Source organism: Musca domestica, unplaced genomic scaffold, assembly GCF_030504385.1.
Source record: "Musca domestica strain aabys unplaced genomic scaffold, Musca_domestica.polishedcontigs.V.1.1 14, whole genome shotgun sequence".
In the NCBI taxonomy this organism is placed as follows: Eukaryota; Metazoa; Arthropoda; class Insecta; order Diptera; family Muscidae; genus Musca; species Musca domestica.
The window spans coordinates 8,387,002-8,403,251 of record NW_026712192.1 but is presented as its reverse complement, the minus strand read 5'-3'; the positions used below and the strand labels follow the sequence as shown (position 1 = coordinate 8,403,251).

General features: G+C 38.7%; 1 protein-coding gene across 1 annotated transcript; it reads right to left on the bottom strand.

The window, feature by feature from the left end:
* Positions 1–1,562: 1,562 nt before the first annotated feature.
* LOC101899398 (ubiquitin-conjugating enzyme E2 N) lies at positions 1,563–10,165 on the bottom strand. Its single transcript, XM_005177622.4, has 2 exons — positions 9,985–10,165; positions 1,563–2,612 (listed from the first exon to the last, which is right to left on the bottom strand). The coding sequence occupies exon 2, from the start codon at positions 2,464–2,466 to the stop codon at positions 2,011–2,013; it is 456 nt and encodes a 151-aa protein (XP_005177679.1). The 5' UTR covers positions 2,467–2,612; positions 9,985–10,165; the 3' UTR covers positions 1,563–2,010.
* Positions 10,166–16,250: the final 6,085 nt, after the last annotated feature.

Below are 16,250 nucleotides of genomic sequence, written 5' to 3'. Positions count from 1 at the left end.
TTTTCTCATCGGAAATAACCCAATTTCGGCAGTTCACCACTTTCGACCAAGCGAAGCAACTCTTTAGCTCTTTTGAGTCTATTTTCTTTCTGTTGCGGTGTAAGTTCTTGCACTTTTTGGGGTTTCAATGGGTTTATACCGAGTTCATTTTTCAGTATTTGCCGAACGAGCCATTTTTCGGCCACTGCGACGCAGGTTTCGATCAAGACGCTTTTGTACGCTTGTAAACAATATAATAAGCTGTCACTGGAATAATTTTAACACCTGTCAGACGAGTGGCTTAGAATTACAGCAGTCTGAAGTTGTTTGCAGTTTTTTTCATTTCAATCTGTAAAGTTGGATATACAACATCGTGGACCTACATGGACAATTCGCTTCCAGGGGGTAAACTACTCAGAAAGAACTCCTGGTGTGGATTATGAGACAATTCCATTGAAAAATCTGGCTAAAATCATCAAAATGCCGAATATTGGGAGGTACCGTTACATGGTGGCTATACGTTATCCTAGACCGATATAGTCCATCTTCGAACTTAACCTGCCTGTAGACAAAAGACTGATCGGTGCGAAATATTAGCTTCGTATCTTAATTCTTTCGACTCTAGCTTAATTACAAAAGACTTACGGACGGACAGGGCTAAATCGTCTTAGAATCTTATGCTGATCAAGAATATATATACTTTAACTTTAACACTCTTAAATGTCAAATAAAAAAGTTGCCATGCATATTGAATATTTTATTTTCATTCAAATTTTAAATTAATGTCACATATTCCTGTAAAAGTTTTATCTTGTCTTTGGACCACTTTATACTCAATGTAGCGAAACTATCTAGGTCCCCCTTTTATACGGTCCAAACTAACAATAATAAAGACTGGTCAATGAACCCGAAACTTCTTTAGGGTTTTCATCTTCAAACGAGCACTATCAAATCGAATTGGGATTTTCCACAACCCAGACCGGTTTTTTGGTAAAATTGGGAAAAAGTGTTGAGTTTTTCAAAAATGAACAAGTTTTTTATTAACAACAATTGATAACATTTTTCTCCTCTATTTCTTCTTTAATATCTTATAATTTTACTTACCTTTTTCATTAAAAAAATATATATAAATAAAAGAACTATTATTTGTTGTTTTTTTATAATTGTTTTTATTTAAATATTTTGTTTTTATTTAATAATATTAAGATTGTTTTGTTGTTTTTCTTTTAAGGTGTAATTGAAATTAAAAAAGGAAAAATTATATATAATATGAATACACAATCTATATTCTAAATTTAATGAAGTTGTTGTTGATTTTTAAATAAATTTTTAAGGGAAAAAATGAAAGTTGCTGTGTGTTTTTATTGTTTTCAAATGTTGTTCTTTTTTTATAAGAAATGTGGAATTATTTCGGATGCGACTTTTTCAATGCAACAGAAAAGAAGAAGACGAACAATAAATTGACTGATTGGGCTGAGGGAATAGTTGGCATTGGTGATGGTAATTAATTAATATTTGTTCAGTTGGTTTGCAAGCAGTAAAAGTAAAACAAAGAAATTTCTTTACATAATAATCATCAGGTGTTTGGGAAACATATAGGTTTGCAGTTTATTTTTCTGTTCTTCTTTACAATTCTTGATGTAATACATATTTTAGCTTTTCTTCAAAAAAAAAAGTCGTTATATCCCCATAATCTTTTCTCTACTGTAAATATGTATGTTCAAGGAGCTGTTTTTTTATTTCAATATTTTTATTTTTTTTTATCAAACACCCCGCCCGGTTCATTCTTTTGTTTAAGTTCAAAAAAAAAAATGATAAAGAATCTACAAGAAGCCCTCCCCCCGCTTTTTTATTTTGCATTACTAAACATCCAAGCCAATTGCAAGTTGTCGTCACCACCAGCAGTTGTTATCACTTCTATCCACATAAGTTTCATCCCCCGACCAGCAGACCGACAGCTATTTCTTAATACGCTCCTCCTCCATCTTTTCGTTTAATTTCGTTTCTATACATATCTGGGGTAGTACTACTTCAGTCTTCGACAGCATACTTTTGGGTCCATTCACGTGCATTCTTAATGGCCTCAGCCTCATTGACTTTCCATAATTCAGCGACATCATTGGCCAAAGGATCATCGGGATTTGGGGCGCTAAGTAGTGCCTGAATCGACAACAAAATGGTGCGAATCTGTAAGGCAGGACTCCATTTATCCTTAAGTACATCCAAACAGATGCGACCCAGACGATCGATATTTGGATGATAAATTTTTGTTATGAATCTAACTTTCGGTGCCGACATTGGATAGTCTTCGGGCAAAAAGAGTTCCAATTTAAAGATGCCACCCTCGAAGGGTGAATCAGTGGGGCCGGTCACAATCACATGGAAATATCGGGCATTGTTTTCATCGGGAATGGCATTGATACCTGGTACGGGTTCTTGCATTAAACGTTGAGTTTCCTTGATAATGCGACGGGGTAAACTGGACATTTTTGTTATGTTTGTTTGGTTCTACTTAGAAAAATTTTATATATGTAATGAAATAATGCAATTATATTTTTTATATATCCCCTTGCTGGCGAACTTCTATCCGATGCACTGTAGCAGTGACTGCTTCAATTATTTCGTTGGAAACTCTGCAAATAGAAAAAAGTGCAATGGTAAGCAGAAAATAACATTTAACAAGTAAAAAAGCTTAAGTTCGGCCGGGCTAAACTTTTAATACCCTCCACCTTATGGTAAAGGAAATATTTTTATATAAAAGTATCTGAATCCAAGCGTGTTTCACGTTACACTTCATATCCCAGTAAGACCGTTTGGATAATGCAGTTAAACTTATCAATAAAACCATAAAGTGAGTAAGGCCGCTTTGGTATAGTACCAAAACGGGAACCTTTATAGACAATTGTATACTTCAAGGATTCTCATCTATCAAATCCTCCAAAATAACAAATTTGAAACAATTTAGTGGGTAAATGTGATTAGGATTATTAAAATACCGAATATCGGTAGGTATCGTTATATGTGCGCTATACGAAAACGTGGAACTAAATATTCAATGTTCTGCCACCATTATGAACTAAAAATACCCATTATGAACTAAAAATACCAATTTTTATCAAAATATCGAATATTGGCAGGGACCGTTATCTGAGCGTTATACCAAAACGTGGACCTACACATACAATTTTTAGCCATACGAATTACAAATACAAATTTCTGGACAAATCCGTTAAAAAGAAATGTGCAGAAATCATCAAAACACCGAATATCGGGAGGTATAGTTAATTATATGGGGGCTATACAAAAACTTGGACCTATACATACAATGTTTCGCCATATGAGCTAAAACCTATTATAACCCCCAAATACCAATTTTTAGACAAATTCGTGGAAACATGCGGCAAAAATCATCAAAATACCGAATATCAGGAGGTACCATTGTATGGAGGCTATACCAATACGTGGCCCTATACACATAATGTTTCGCCACCGGAGCTAGAACCCGTCATGGCCAACAAATTTCAATTTTTAGACAAATCCGTGAAAAAATGTGGCAAAAATCAACAAAATACCGAATATTGAAAGGTACCGTTATATGGGGACTATACACAAAACGTCGACCGATATGTCTCATTTTCAATACAAACCATCCTAGGCACAATACGTATTGTTCTGCTCGACGTCAAATATACGTCAAAAAATATGGGCTGTATCGTGATTTCAACAGACAGTCAGACACCGAAGACCGGCTACTTAAAATACCTCATACCTCAGAGGATAAAATCTTAAGCCCCGTCTACTTATAATGAACTTAAGCTCGTGAAGCCGGTGTTGGACATACCTTCGAGGAGAAATCTAAAGACGGCCGAAGACCGCTTACTTTAAAATTATTTAGTTCGTGGAGCCGGTGTTATACATACAGCAGAACATTAAAATCTCAAGCTATTAAAAAAATTATTAAATCTAAGAATAACTTCTTTTGGGAAAACTTTTAAAAGAGCAATAGCATTCTTTAGAGCGCGATGGAAATTAAAAAGTAAATTCTTGAAATGTGCTATGGTATCAATATTGATTTAGTAAGTACTGAAAAATCAGGTTATAACATTTTCTGCTTTGGAAGTTCGGAACCCCATATCTCGGGAAGTATGGATATCCCAAAAAAAAAAAAAAAAAATGATGTTCTTGTAATAAGGATAACATTCGATTATCGATTATCGGTTTAAAAAATAGCAAAGTAAATTCGGGCGGGATCGACTATATGATACCCTACACCACTATGTGGATTTATAAGAGCACCCGTAATAAAAAAAATGTAATGAAGCACCATCGCACTCAGTACGAGCCAACCAGCGCACAATGGCCACCAAAATTTCCAGATACAAATCCGTTGGACTATTGTGTCTGGAGTATTTTGAAAAGCAAGGTTGACACTAAAAAATACCAAAGTGTCGATTCGTTGGGAATGGGCCACAATACCGCCGTGCAACATTCGGGCAGCGTGTGACGGTTTCATTGGCCGTTTGAAGGCCATAATTCGTGCCAAAGGTACCCAATTCGAACAAATCTAAACATATTCTAAAATTTGATACTATTTCCGACAATATATGCTTTCATTCAATACAATTTAAAAAAAATGTAAAAATTATGGCGTTTGACTTTGTTGCAGTTTTTTTATCTCACCCTGTGATACCCCTACCACTAAGTGGTCGGGTGTTGTTGCCAGTTTGGAACCCTATATCCCGGAAAGTATGGAAAAAATGTGTTGTTGTAATCAGAATCAAAAGGTCTACTCTTTTGTTGTTGCAAAATGGTCAGGCTTAATCCCTTTATTGTTTTTATAAAAACAACGTTTGTTTATTGGTGGAGAACGATGGTTACGTTTACCAGGGGGTACAATCCCACGGCAGCGGGTTCTACGATACCGGATTGACCCGAAACAACAAGATTCCAGTTTCGGCCAGCGGCTGCCAACCCAGTATGTACATGTTTGTGTTTGTTTATTTTTCTGCATTGGGAGCAGCATATCCCGGAATGCTTGCTCCGGATTTTATTGGTCCGTGCCGGGATTGAGGAAAACCCCGGACCTTGGTTCTGCTCGGTTTGTCAGAACGTCATCCACCACAGATCTGTCTCGGTGCGATGTAATGGATGCAGAGAGTGGGTGCACTTCAAGAACTGTTCCGGATTAAGGCGTTTGCGAGACTACAGCGAAAGGGACTATGTTGCGACTTGCTGCAGTAACGTAGTCCCCAGCGAGTCCTCTTCTTCGTCGTCCTCGTCAGAGACGTCGTCGGAGTATGGCACTCCACCGCAGTCTCCAGAACAGCAACCAACACCGCAGCACCTAACGCCACATGTTGCTGTTCCAACTCCGGATTGTGCATCATTCTTGCAATTCAATTGCAACGGACTTCGAGGCAAAATAGATGAGATAGTGGAATTTATGAGGAATATTAAGATCGCAGCGGTGCAGGAAACCAAGCTGAATGAAAATTGCAGCCTACAACGTTGTTATGGTTACAACGTACTAAGGAAGGATCGCACCAGAAGTGGAGGTGGGGGATTAGCGTTCCTGTTACACCATTCTGTTCAGTACAGACCTATCTCGCTTGAGCTAGTCTCTAGTGACCCATACATGGAATGTGTGGGGGTAGCAGTCAAGTGTGGAACTGCCGAGGTAGAGGTGCTTAATGTGTATATCCCGCCGATTAATAGCTGTGAACCACGTTATTTGCCTGATATTAGCCCATTATTGGTAGGCAATAACCGCCTGGTACTAGGGGATTTTAATGCCCACCATGAGTTGTGGCATTCCGTCCTAGGTAATGACCAGAGGGGATCAGCGCTGGCAGAGCAGATTGACTGCTCCACATTCTGCACGGTTAACGAGGATGCCCCCACCCGAATAAGAGGAGAGTGTCACAGTTCGCCAGATTTAACCATAGTGTCACCCGGTCTGATAAATGACGTGACTTGGCAACCCGTCATTTCTCTTGGCTCAGACCATCTCCCGATAATCGTCTCCATAAGCAGGTCGCCCGATTTCATAACCTCTGAACGCCGCACTTTCCTTAACCATGGGAAAGCTCACTGGCCAGAGTTCAGAGAATTCACCAACCGCCGCTTCAGAGAACTGCCCAACCCTTCTGATGTTCGGGTAGCAGAAAGGATTTTCCGAAACATCATCAGAGCTGCAGCCGCTCGCTATATACCTGCTGGTCGAATACCCGAGATAAGACCAAACTTCCCAGCAGAGGCAGCGGGATTAGCAAACGAGCGTGATGATCTCCGTCGTACCAACCCTACTGATCCTAGAATCAGTGATTTGACAGTGGAAGTCAACCGGTTGGTACAGGAGCATAAGAGGAAAAAGTGGCTAGACCATCTGAAGTGCTGCAACATTGGAACCGATATGAGTAAGCTGTGGGTAACGGTTAAGTCGCTCTCGAACCCTGGAAAAAAGGATGATAGGACCTCAGTCACTTTTAACGACGTAACGGTGACTGATCCGAAGAGGTGCGCGGAATATTTTAACCGACAATTTGTCGAGCACCCCGAGAGTGATAGGGCGAAGCGAAGAGTACTTCGTCGTATCAGATCTCTTCCCGCCGAGGAGGAACCACCACAGTTTACGATGGGTGATGTTGCAAATGTCATCCGTAACGCTAAGTCATCCAAAGCGTTGGGCCCGGACGGAATCTCAATGGTAATGTTGAAGCAGCTGGATACGCCGGGAGTCGAGTACTTAACAAAAGTTCTCAATTTGTCGCTAGCCACCCACATAGTGCCCGAAATCTGGAAAATGGGCCGGGTGGTCCCGCTACTGAAGCCAGGCAAGGATGCCAGTAAAGGCGAATCGTACAGGCCGATTTCGCTTTTGTCGCCAGTAGCAAAGACTCTTGAGGCTTTACTCCTCCCCAGCATTAGAGGAAGCTATGCAGTTGCCAACCACCAGCATGGATTCCGTCCACAACATAGTACCACAACAGCATTACACGCCATTTCCACAAATATTAGTAGAGGACTAAACCAGAACAGGCCGTGTGACAGAACAGTGTTGGTAGCCCTTGACCTATCAAAGGCATTTGATACGGTCAATCATGCCACACTGTTTGAGGACGTACAGAGAACTACCCTCCGGCCAAGTTTGAAACGTTGGATAATCAACTATATGTGTGGACGCCAGTCGTACGTGGAATTCCGGAACAAGAAGTCCAAAGCCCGTAGAGTGAAACAGGGAGTTCCCCAAGGTGGGGTGATATCTCCGGAACTGTTTAACCTCTACCTTTCCGGAATTCCTCGCCCTCCAGACGGCATTGAGATCGTAACGTATGCGGATGATTGTACGATCATGGCGTCGGGTCCAGTGGTCGATGACATATGCGAAAGGTTGAACCCCTATCTCGCGGAGCTTGCCGCATACTTCCACGCGAGGAATATGAAAATATCCGCCACGAAATCAACGGCCACACTCTTTACCACATGGTCTGCGGAGATGAGAACACAGCTGAATGTTCAGGTCGAGGGGAATTTAATACCGACCACGAACTACCCCAAGATTCTTGGGGTAACGTTCGACAGCATGTTCAAGTCGTCCGCGCAAGCCACAGCTATCTGCGACAAGATGAAAAGTAGGAACAAGGTCCTCAAGGCGCTAGCCGGCAGCTCTTGGGGTGCGGACAAAGAAACCTTGTTGACCTCTTATAACGCGATAGGTCGGTCTGTGGTCAACTATGCGGCTCCAGTGTGGTCTGCGAATACTAGTGCTACGCAGTGGAAGAATATCCAGACCTGCCAGAACGCTGCCCTGAGAACTGCGACAGGGTGCCTCCTCATGACACCAGTGGACCATCTACATGAGGAGGCGAAAGTCCTTCCCTTACGTCAGCATAATCATATGCTTTCGTTGCAGTACCTGCTTGGGTGTTACCGTGAGAGCCATCCCAACCATCACATGGTGGATAACTCTCCCCCACCCAGGCGTGTCAGGAAGGACATACATGATCTAGAGAGGGAGGTCCAGCGCTACAAGAGAGAGCCTCTAGATCAAGAAGCCTATCAGGCAGGTCTGAGTGGCATTCACACCGATGCAGTCGCGGATGCTATTAGCAGTTATAAAGTGAATGCCGTCCTCGGAGTCCACCCCCCATCCATTGCAGCCGAAGAACGTCAGCTGCCTAGACAAACCAGGGTAGTTTTGGCGCAATTACGTTCAGGATGGTGTAGTCGCCTCAATTCGTATTGGGCACGAATTGATGAAGATGTGCGTGACGCCTGCCCGGCGTGTGATACAGGCCCGCACAATACGCTACACCTTTTTAATTGCTCAGCCAAACCTACCCAACTCACTCCAGAGGATCTCTGGCTACAGCCCGTTAAAGTAGCCGAATTTCTAAACCTGGAGCTGGAACCAGATTAGCAGAACACAAACACACACATGTACTACTGCTACAACAACAACAACAACCAGGGGGTAAGGCAGGGTATTCCCTAGGTTTTTGAAAAAAAATTGAATATTTGTAATATCTCAATGGTATTGGCATTCACACATGACGAATTCAATATAACAATTTGTTTTGACATTTAAGGACCCATCAGCTGGTTTATGCCACTGCCTAATAGATTTGCGTTGAATCTATTAGTTTTGCATTTTTTCGATATCATAAAAAAAATCGTTTATCGTAGTAAAAAAATTGTACATTCTTGCAGTTTTGGGCCAATGATATTTGGTTTTCCTACAACAACCGTTTTTTTTTTTTTTTCTTTATATAAAAAAAAATACAAAACTTTGAGATTCTTGCAGGTTCTGGGAAAGAGAATTTTTGCCACAGAACAATATTGGTGCTTAATATTTTTTTCTTTTTAAATTTTGCAAGTTTGTACATCACATGTTACCATGCCGTGCTTCACCAATGTATAGCGAAAATTTGTGCTTCTGCTGAGTGTATACCTGGCAACCCTGGTAAGTATTTAACTTTAATATTTCCCTATTTTTCAACAAAAAAAAAATAAACACAGGGCTTCCTAATTTCAACTTACAATGGATAAAAAAAAAAAAAATTTCGACTTTTTTGTAAATAAGATTTTCTTCTGTATACGATATGCTAATCTAATTAGTCATGTTTCTTTATATTTCGTTATTTTTTTTTTCTTTTGCGTAGAAACCAATAACAAATGTTTTGAACAAGGGTGGAGAGAAAAACCAACAAAAAAAAAACAGCAGCCATAACAACAATAACGACAATGAAATGTAACGCAACAAAGAAGAGGAGATGGTAAGCTCTCGTTTGGCGACTCTGACGGCGAATATTCCAGAAAAATAATAAAAAAAGAAACATTTAAACTGTTTGTTATACTTCCAAATAAAATTAAGTTTTGTTTTCCCAGAAATGACATAGTGGAAAAACATTGGCGACATGACAATAGCAGCACGTAGTACTACTGGTTAGGAGCTTAAGCAAAAAATATTAGGAGTAAAACATTTGTTTGAAATCACGTATGCATTAATTTGTTTTTGCTCTGCTGGTATAAAATTTACGGGGTTTTTCTTTAAATATATTATTTTAAGAAAAATTCCTCTAAAAATCCACAACCCAACAATGGAAAAATCATCACCAAAATAAGACACTGCCGAAGCCACACAACAACAATTGTAATGTCATTAATTATGCGGGGGGTGTAGTACTGCGATATTTCTCGAAATCAATAATTTCTCTATTGATTTTTCCATGTCTGTTCCGAATAAACACTCTTATAAATCTGCAGAATTAGATGTTCATTTATGTTGTCTGTTATTTGGAAATTCGTAAATTATTTGCAGTAATATTCGGTGCAAAAATTTACTCCAATGTTCGCATTTACCGACCGAGTAGAAAACACCAAAGAAAACTCTCACACAAATTGTGCCGTCATTGACCATGTTTCTTTTTGCTGTGCAATTTTTTCCTTCCATTTTTGTTTGTTAAGTTTTATCGAAAAGTACAATATTTGGACACCCTCACTTACCACTATTTTATGTGGCTTTTTGTTATAAACTTTTGCCGCAAATAATTAAAAGCTATTAAAATAATTTTGAAGTTTTTTCGTTCACTTTCAGAATTGGACGTTTTTTTATTCACGAACGCACCACGAATTTTTTTGCCTTTATTCTTTGTATTTTAGCTGTCAACCTCTCGTTCTCTGTGTGTGTGTGTGTGTGAATGTGTTGTGAGTACTCGTTACTCGATAGGTGCTGTACGAATAGTATAAGCAAAATAACAGTGTTGGTAAACGCTGCACTAACTTTCTCGTTAATCTTTTACAATTTGCTTGCATGAAATCTCAACTTCGACTAAATTCTTGTTGTGGTTTTAAACTTTTTTAAGGGAATAATTTTAAGAAGCTGAGAAAAAATTTATAATACGTTCATATTTACTATTGGCCAAAATGATGATATGTTTAATCAGATATGTGCGTGGTTATGGGTAAAAATATGACAGCTTTTTTAGGAGGTGAAAGCAAAATGTCAACAACAAACAATTTAACAATAGTCATATATAAAGTCTTATTGTAAGTAATGTTAGTGTCATTGTTATATATCCAAAAATGTAATGAAAACAATACATTTTCAATAAATTATTTTTAATTTTATATATGTACAGTTTTATATATTGGACTATTAATTTAAAATTAAGAACAAATATTCGTAAAATGCTTTATTATGGAGAGTGAACACAAAACGTATTTTTGTTTGATTGGCTTACAGGTGAGAATACATAAAACGCCTTGTTTCGGCAGGCTTGTTTGTAGAGGAAGAAATGAGTTTTAGGTTGGCTTAGTCCGTTTTTGGCCCTACGCTCATTTGTCCTTTCCCGAAGAAGCCTGCCGATGACTTAAGCCATTAAAAAATCCAAAAAAAAAAAACGTTTTATGAAATCATTCAAGTCAGGACTGCAAACCGATTCTTAACCGAACCGTGTACCAAACCGCTGAATCGAAAAGAAAATGGTTCGATGATTCAAGTGGTGTCAACAAACAAACAATTTCTTTATACCCTGCACCATAGTATGGAGGATATATTAAGTTTGTCTTTCCCTTTGTAACACTTCGAAACATACATTTTAGACCCCACAAAGTTTATATATTCTTGATCAGCATGAAATTCTATGTCGATTTAGCAATGTCCGTCCGTGTGTTCGTCTATCCGTCTGTAGAAATCACTCTGGCTTCCGAACAAAATGAAATAGGTTGATAAAGTTCTACTCAAATGTGTATTATGTCTGCAGGACTTTTGGTATTGAAAATGGGCCATGTGGGTCCACGTCTTCGTATAGCCCCCATATAACGGTATCTCTCTATTTTCGGTATTTTGGTGATTTAAGCGAAATTATTCACCGGAAATGTTTCAAATTTGGTATTTGAAATTCGTAATGGGCACAACAGTCTATAACAGAAAATTGTCTGTGCAGATCCACGTCCACGTCAAATTTGTTATTTGAAGTTCGAATTTGACACTGCTGCCTAAGACAGAAAATTGTTTGTGCGGGTCCACAATTTGGTATAGCCCCCATATAATAGTACCTCCCTATATTGATGATTTTAGCTACATTATTCACCGATTTTTCTTCCAGTTTCGCATTTTAATTTTAATAGGAGGTGGGCAGTTTTGTACGCAACAATTTCGGCAAGACAGACCACCTTTAGAGTGGAAATACATAAAGCGCTTATCTGGGTGGCTTAAGTCATCGGTTGGCTTCTTCGGAAATGAACAAGGGAGCCTAGTGCTAAAATGGAACTAGGTCAACCTAAAACTCCTTTATTCATCTACGAAGAAGCCAGCCGATGACTTAAGCCAGCCAAATATGCGCTTTATGTATTTCCAGCCTTACTGTCAGACATTTTTGCGTATTTGTAAAGGCTCCAGCAGGCGATATGTTTTTTACATATGCAGTGTCAATATTTCCATGTACATACATACATACGTACTTTTTCGACTGCATCGGAAGAATATAATTCAAGGCAGATCTACTAAGTAGTCGCATCAGTCCAGCTGACGGCACCATTTAATGTCAAAACAATTTGTTGTATTGTTGAAGTCGCTCTGGTGAATAAAACGGTAGAGGAATAAAGGCATATACATCAGTACTAGCTAATATTGAAATATCAAAAATAATTAAAAATTATCTGGAAAAATACATTGATTGTTAAATGATTTACTATACAAACGAAAGTGAAGGTGGGAATACATAAAGCGCTTATCTGACTGGCTTTTTCGGAAATGAACAAAGAAGCCTTGGGCCAAATTCGAACTAATTCAACCTAAAAATACTTTGTTCATCTACGAAGAAGCCAGTCGATGGCTTAAGCCAGCCAAATATGCGCTTTATGTATTTCCAAAGTTATATTTCCTTTCGTGCTTCTTTAAAATATAACAAAGTACTCACAAAAAAGGATTTTCTTTTGTGGATTATCAGACAATTCCGTTGAAAAATGTGGCTAAAATCATCAAAATACCGAATATCGGAGAGTACCTTTATATGGGGGCTATACGATATCGTGGACCGATATAGCCCATCTTCGAACTTGACCTGCCTGCAGACAAAAGAGAGATCCGTGCAAAATTTTAGCTTCCTAGACAGAATCTTAGAATTTTACGCTGATCAAGAATATATATACTTTGTTGGGTCTAAAATGATTATTTCGATGAGTTACAAACGGAATGACGAACTTAATATACCCTCCATACTATGTATGGTGGAGGGTATTTAAAACTGTATGTTCCACCATTTGGAAAGAATTTGGTAACTTTCAAAAAAATAAATTCCGTTAAAAAATTCTGTTAAAATCCTAAAAATACCGAGTGTAGCCGTTATATTAGGGTCTATACGACAACGTGGACATACATAGGCAACTTTTGTCATAAGCCATTACAATATTCAAATGCGAAACTTAAAAACAAATCGGTGAATAATGTAGCTAAAATCATCAAAATACCGAATATGGGAGGTACAATTGTCAGTCATTGGCAGTAGTATCCATTACGAATTTTAAATACCAAATTTAAAACAATTCCGGTGAATAATGTCGTTAAAATCATCAAAATACTGAATATTAGGAGATACCGTTATATGGGAGCTATTCGAAGACGTGGATCTGCGCAGACAATTTTCTATCCTAGGTTGTAGTATCCATTGCGATCTTCAAATACCAAATTTGAAACAATTCCGGTGAATAATGTAGCTAAAATCATCAAAATACCGAAGATAGGGCTATACGAAGACGTGGACTTGCATACACAAATTTTTGTCATAGGCTGTAGTACCCATTTAAAACACTTTCGGTAATTAGTGTCGTTAAAATCATGAAAATATCGAATATCGGGTGGTACCGTTATATGGGGCCTATACGAAAATGAGGACCAACAAGTCCCATTTACGAACTTAACCTGACTATGGGTAAACTTTAGCAAACAAAACTTTAGCTTTCTATTTCAATTCGTTCGAAAGATAGCGTAATTACAACAGACAGACAGACGGACACCTCTAGATCGTTTTAGTATTTTACGTTGATCCAGATATACAGGGTTGCCATATTCGACAGACCCATCTGGCAACGCCATAACTTTTGACAGAGATGTCACATCGCTTAATGACATACCGCGTTTGAAGCGTCAGTCCAAGCAGATTTTTACCATGAAACAATACACGCCACGCGAGCGCTCTGAAATAATTGAAATTTACATTCAACAGAAGAAGTCAATTGTGAAAACTCAACGTGCTTCTAAAACATTCAAAAATGTGAGAAGTGCGCCTTCTAAGGGACCGTAAATAAGCAAAATTGCCGATTTTACGCCACTGAAAATCCTCAGGAGATTCAAGAAGTGCCTCTTCATGACGGAAAAGTCACAGTTTTGTGCGGCGTTAGTGCGAAAACGGTCATTGGGCCGTTTTTCTTCCAAAATGAAAATGTCCATGCTGTTACCATCAACCAGGAGCGTTATCGCGACATGATGACCAATTTTGTGATGCCAATTATTCGTCGAAAGCGTATGAGGCAGTTCTGGTTTCAACAAGACGGCGCTCCACCGCACACAAGTCGCATAACAAAACATGGGTCCGTCGAATATGGGCAACCCTGTACAGGGTGAGATGAAGAAAACTGCAACCAACTTTAGACTGCTGTCTTTTCCAAGCCACTCGTCCGATAGCTGTGCTTTTGTACGCTGTTTACAAGCGTACAAAAGCATTTTGGTGAGCATTTTCCAGAAAAAAGTTATTCGTGATGGAATTCAAGCGTGATAGTGTGATTTCTTTATATTTGGCTAGAATACCACAAGTAGCTATCGTTAGAGCACTCTCTCGTTACCGTGATACTGGCAGCGTAGCCCGACGTCAAGGAAGTGGTCGGAAGAAGACAGTAACATCAGCAGAAATGGTTTGCAAAGTAAAGAACAGAACCGCAACAGAAAGAAAATAGACTCAAAAGAGCTAAAGAGTTGCTTCGCTTGGCCGAAAGTGGCGAACTGCCGAGTTTGGTTTTCTCCGATAAGAAAACATTCATTGCCCAGCAGTTTGTAAGCAAACAAAGTGATCGTGTTTACTTGTGCACCTTCGGTTGGCCACCAGAACTCAAGCGCCGGCCACGGTGATGGTGTGGGCCGCCATAACAACCGATGATCGCTCTTCGCTAGTATTAATCGACCGTGGCATCAGAATAAATGTCGAATATTATCGCGAAAATATTCTGGAGGGTGTATTAAAGCACGCAAACATTTTGGCCGCAGACCTTGGACATTCCAACAGGGCTCAGCACCATCGCACCCAGCACGCACCACCCAAGAATGGTTAGAATGGTTACAAAATTAGGTTCCTCGCTATATTTCCAGTGCACAGTGGCCACCAAAATCTCCGGATACCAATCCGTTGGACTATTGTGTCTGGAGTATTTTGGAAAGCAAGGTTGGCACTAAAAAATACTTAAGTGTCGATCACCTCAAGCAAGCGCTTTGCCGGGAATGGGCCAAAATACCGCAGAGCAACACTCGGGCAGCGTGTGACGGTTTCATTGGCCGTTTGAAGGCCATAATTCGAACAAATCTAAACTTATTCTAAAATTTAATGCTATTTCCGACATTTTTTGCTTTTATTTAAAAAAAAAAATTAAAAAAAAAAATGTAAAAATTATGGCTTTGACTTTTTTGAAGTATTTTTTGCCTCACCCTGTATATAAGTGATATTTGACAATAAAAATAAAAATACATTACTTACTGAGGACTTGTAAACGATCATAAAATGACATAAAAAGACTCAGAAAAAGATTAACAAATTAAGGGAATTCGTGCAATAAATTATAATAACAAGATTCCAAAATCGTAAACTATCAGAAAATGGTCGAAAAAAATGCTAACTTATCTAAATGAAGACTCATATGTCAGAAGAGTCGCGCGAGGTCATGTTTTCTCCCGGCAAAAGTATCTTTTATGATCAAAAAATCATAAAAATGCCGAATATAGCCGTTATATTGGTTCGTTATATTGTAGTTCTCATTACGAACTCTAAATACGAAATTTGAAACAACTCCGGTGAATAATGTCGCTAACATTATCAAAATAACGAATATTGGGAGGTGCCGGTATTGGGAGGTAAAGTAACGAATATAGGGAGTTACCGTCATATGGGGAATACACGATATCGTTGACCTATACATACAGTACTCTTCCAGGGGGTAAAGTACTCGGAAAGAATTCCTTATGTGAATTTTCAGACAATTTCTTTGAAAATTGTGGCTACAATTTTACGCTGATCAAGAATATGTACATACTTTGTTATGTCTAAATTTATTATTACGATGAGTTACAAACGGAATAACGAACTTAATGTACCCTCCATACCTTAATGTACCCTTCATACCATTTTTCTTTTGGTGTCCTTATTCTGTAAAAACATATACACATTTTGTGTATGTGTGTGTATAGTTTCGAATAAAAAATACAATAATTTGAAACTATTTCAAATTTGATTGCAAAATGTATGCATATTTTCGACGTTCACACATTGTAAAATTTTGGGATGAAACTGTATTGTGCCACAATTTTAGATTCAATCTTGTGGAATAACCCCAAAAATTCCATTCTTGTTTCGCGGGTTTTCCCCAATATAAGAATTTTGTTAAAACAAGTAAGATAGCTGTAAGTTCGGTTGGGCCGAACTTTTAATACCCTCCGCCATTTAGAACGAATTTGGCAATTTCCAAAAAAAAAAAAAAAAAAAAAAAAAATAAGATCCATTAAAAAT

Bases quoted from the DNA above. Each gene is read 5' to 3' on its own strand.
- LOC101899398 (XM_005177622.4), bottom strand. From the start codon at position 2,466: ATGTCCAGTTTACCCCGTCGCATTATCAAGGAAACTCAACGTTTAATG.